Raw genomic sequence first — 2,500 nt, forward strand, 5'->3', positions numbered from 1 at the left:
ATGCACCTGGACACACCCCTCTGTCTGTTACCCAGCATGCAGGTGGACACACCCCTCTGTCTGTTACCCAGCATGCACCTGGACACACCCCTCTGTCTGTTACCCATCATGCAGGTGGACACAACCCTCTGTCTGTTACCCAGCATGCACCTGGACACATCCCTCTGTCTGTTACCCCGCATGCACCTGAACACACCCCTCTGTCTGTTACCTGTTACCCAGCATGCACCTGGACACACCCCTCTGTCTGTTACCCAGCATGCACCTGGACACATCCCTCTGTCTGTTACCTGTTACCGAGCATGCACCTGGACACACCCCTCTGTCTGTTACCTGTTACCCAGCATGCACCAGGACACACCCCTCTGTCTGTTACCTGTTACCCAGTATGCACCAGGACACACCCCTCTGTCTGTTACCGAGCATGCACCTGGACACACCCCTCTGTCTGTTACCTGTTACCCAGCATGCACCAGGACACACCCCTCTGTCTGTTACCTGTTACCCAGCATGCACCAGGACACACCCCTCTGTCTGTTACCAAGCATGCACCTGGACACACCCCTCTGTCTGTTACCAAGCATGTACCTGAACACACCTCTGTTAAGCATGGTCGTTCACCCCTTCCTAAGTTTGAAAATATAAACATATATATATAAATATACATGTATCTAAAGATAGATAAAGATGTTTATCTCTACAGGCGTCTCATGGATCAGATAGGTGTGCTCACTCTTTGTCTCCACGGCAACACTGCATACCGCAAAACTTTGCCACCTTTAGGGGGAGGGGGGTGGGGGTTTAGGGTGGGTGAGAGGTGATGGAGGAGTGTGGGCGGTTGCCATGGAAGCAAGGCTCGCTGCCTGGCAGTCTGACTGCAGCATCAACAGGCTCCACACACACACACACACACACACACACACACACACACACACACACACACACACACTGCAGTCGCCATGGTGACAGCCCTACTCAGGAGAGCTCTGCCATCAGAGGAGAGAGACAATGAGAGAGAGAGAGAGAGAGAGAGAGAGAGAGAGAGAGAGAGAGAGAGAGAGAGAGAGAGAGAGAGAGAGAGAGAGAGAGAGAGAGAGAGAGAGAGGAAGAGAGAGAAAGAGAGAAAAAAAAAAGAGAGCCAGAGAGCGAGACAGAGGGAGAAAGAGAGAGAGAGAGAGAGAGAGAGACCGAGACCGAGACAGAGAGTGAGAGTAGGCGAGAGAGAGAGAGAGAGAGAGAGAGAGTGTGCGCAAAAGACAGAGAGAAAAAAAAGAGTGAAAGGTACAGTCACAAAGCCTGGCGAGGTACAGACTCCTAGGGAAGGTGCACACTCCTATCTCTAGAGAAATGTACAGACTCCTAGCTACAGAGAAAGGCACAGACTCCTAGCTCTAGAGAAAGGTAGAGACTCCTAGCTCTAGAGAAAGGTACCGACTCCTATCTCTAGAGAAAGGTACAGTCTCTTAGCTATAGAGAAAAGTACAGACTAGTAGCCATATAGAAAGGTACAGACTCCTAGAGAAAGGTACAGACTCCTAGTTCTAGAAAGGTATGGACTCCCAGCTCTAGAGAAAGGTACAGACTCCTAGCTCAAAAGAAAGGTAAAGACTCCTATCTCTATAGAAAGTTTACAGACTCCTAGTTCTAGAAAGGTACAGACTCCTACCTCTAGAGAAAGGTACAGACTCCTACCTCTAGAGAAAGGTACCGACTCCTAGTTCTAGAAAGCTATAGACTCCTATCTCTATAGAAAGGTACAGACTCCTAGCTCTAGAAATGTACAGACTTCTAGATCTATAGAATGGTACAGACTTCTAAAGAAAGGTACAGACTCCTAGAGAAAGGTACAGACTCCTAGCTCTAGAGAAAGGTACAGACTCGATGAGCATCTAAGTGGGTTTCATCCACACGTCTTTGTCTTTTTTTGGCCTGCATATTAGCGTAGAAGGATGTAGGAGGATGTAGATGTGTGTGGAGGTGTAGGAGGCATTGAGTCGTGTTCTTACCTGCGGTGTCTTGCATACTTTCCACTGACGTGACCGCTGCCATCACAGCCTGGAGTGGGACAGCTGTACACACACACACACACACACAAAAACACATATACACACACACACACACACACACAAGCACTCACATGCACATACACACGCACACACGCACACATACACACACACACATACACACACACACACACACACACACACACACACCCACACACATACACACGCACACGCACACACACACGGGTGAATATGGAGACTGTGGTTATACTGGGCAGGTCCCAGTGTCTCATGTCAAGAGGTCAGAGATGTGAGTGAACTCACCTGAACAGCTCCTGGGAGGCCGCTTCTACAGGCACTAGAGGTCAGACAGAGGTCAGAGAGAGGTCAAACAGAGGTCAACACTCATGACAATATCCCTTTCTTTGACAAAAACACAATAACACGTGCGTATCGGGAGGATGAGGAGATGGAGACAGACAGGAATTGGTGGACTG

At 49.3% G+C, this 2,500-nt stretch overlaps 1 protein-coding gene across 1 annotated transcript in view; it reads right to left on the reverse strand.

Annotated features, from left to right (window-relative positions):
- The window catches only part of myt1la (myelin transcription factor 1-like, a), a 34,770-nt gene that overhangs the window by 27,539 nt on the left and 4,731 nt on the right, over positions 1-2,500 (reverse strand). Inside the window, exons 4-5 of the mRNA XM_030345114.1 lie at positions 2,328-2,361; positions 2,007-2,069 (exon numbers count right to left, since the gene is read on the reverse strand). Coding sequence (XP_030200974.1) covers positions 2,007-2,069; positions 2,328-2,361 — 97 coding nt within the window. The remainder of the gene's footprint in view (positions 1-2,006; positions 2,070-2,327; positions 2,362-2,500) is intronic.

Source organism: Gadus morhua, chromosome 21, assembly GCF_902167405.1.
Source record: "Gadus morhua chromosome 21, gadMor3.0, whole genome shotgun sequence".
NCBI classification, from domain to species: domain Eukaryota; kingdom Metazoa; phylum Chordata; class Actinopteri; order Gadiformes; family Gadidae; genus Gadus; species Gadus morhua.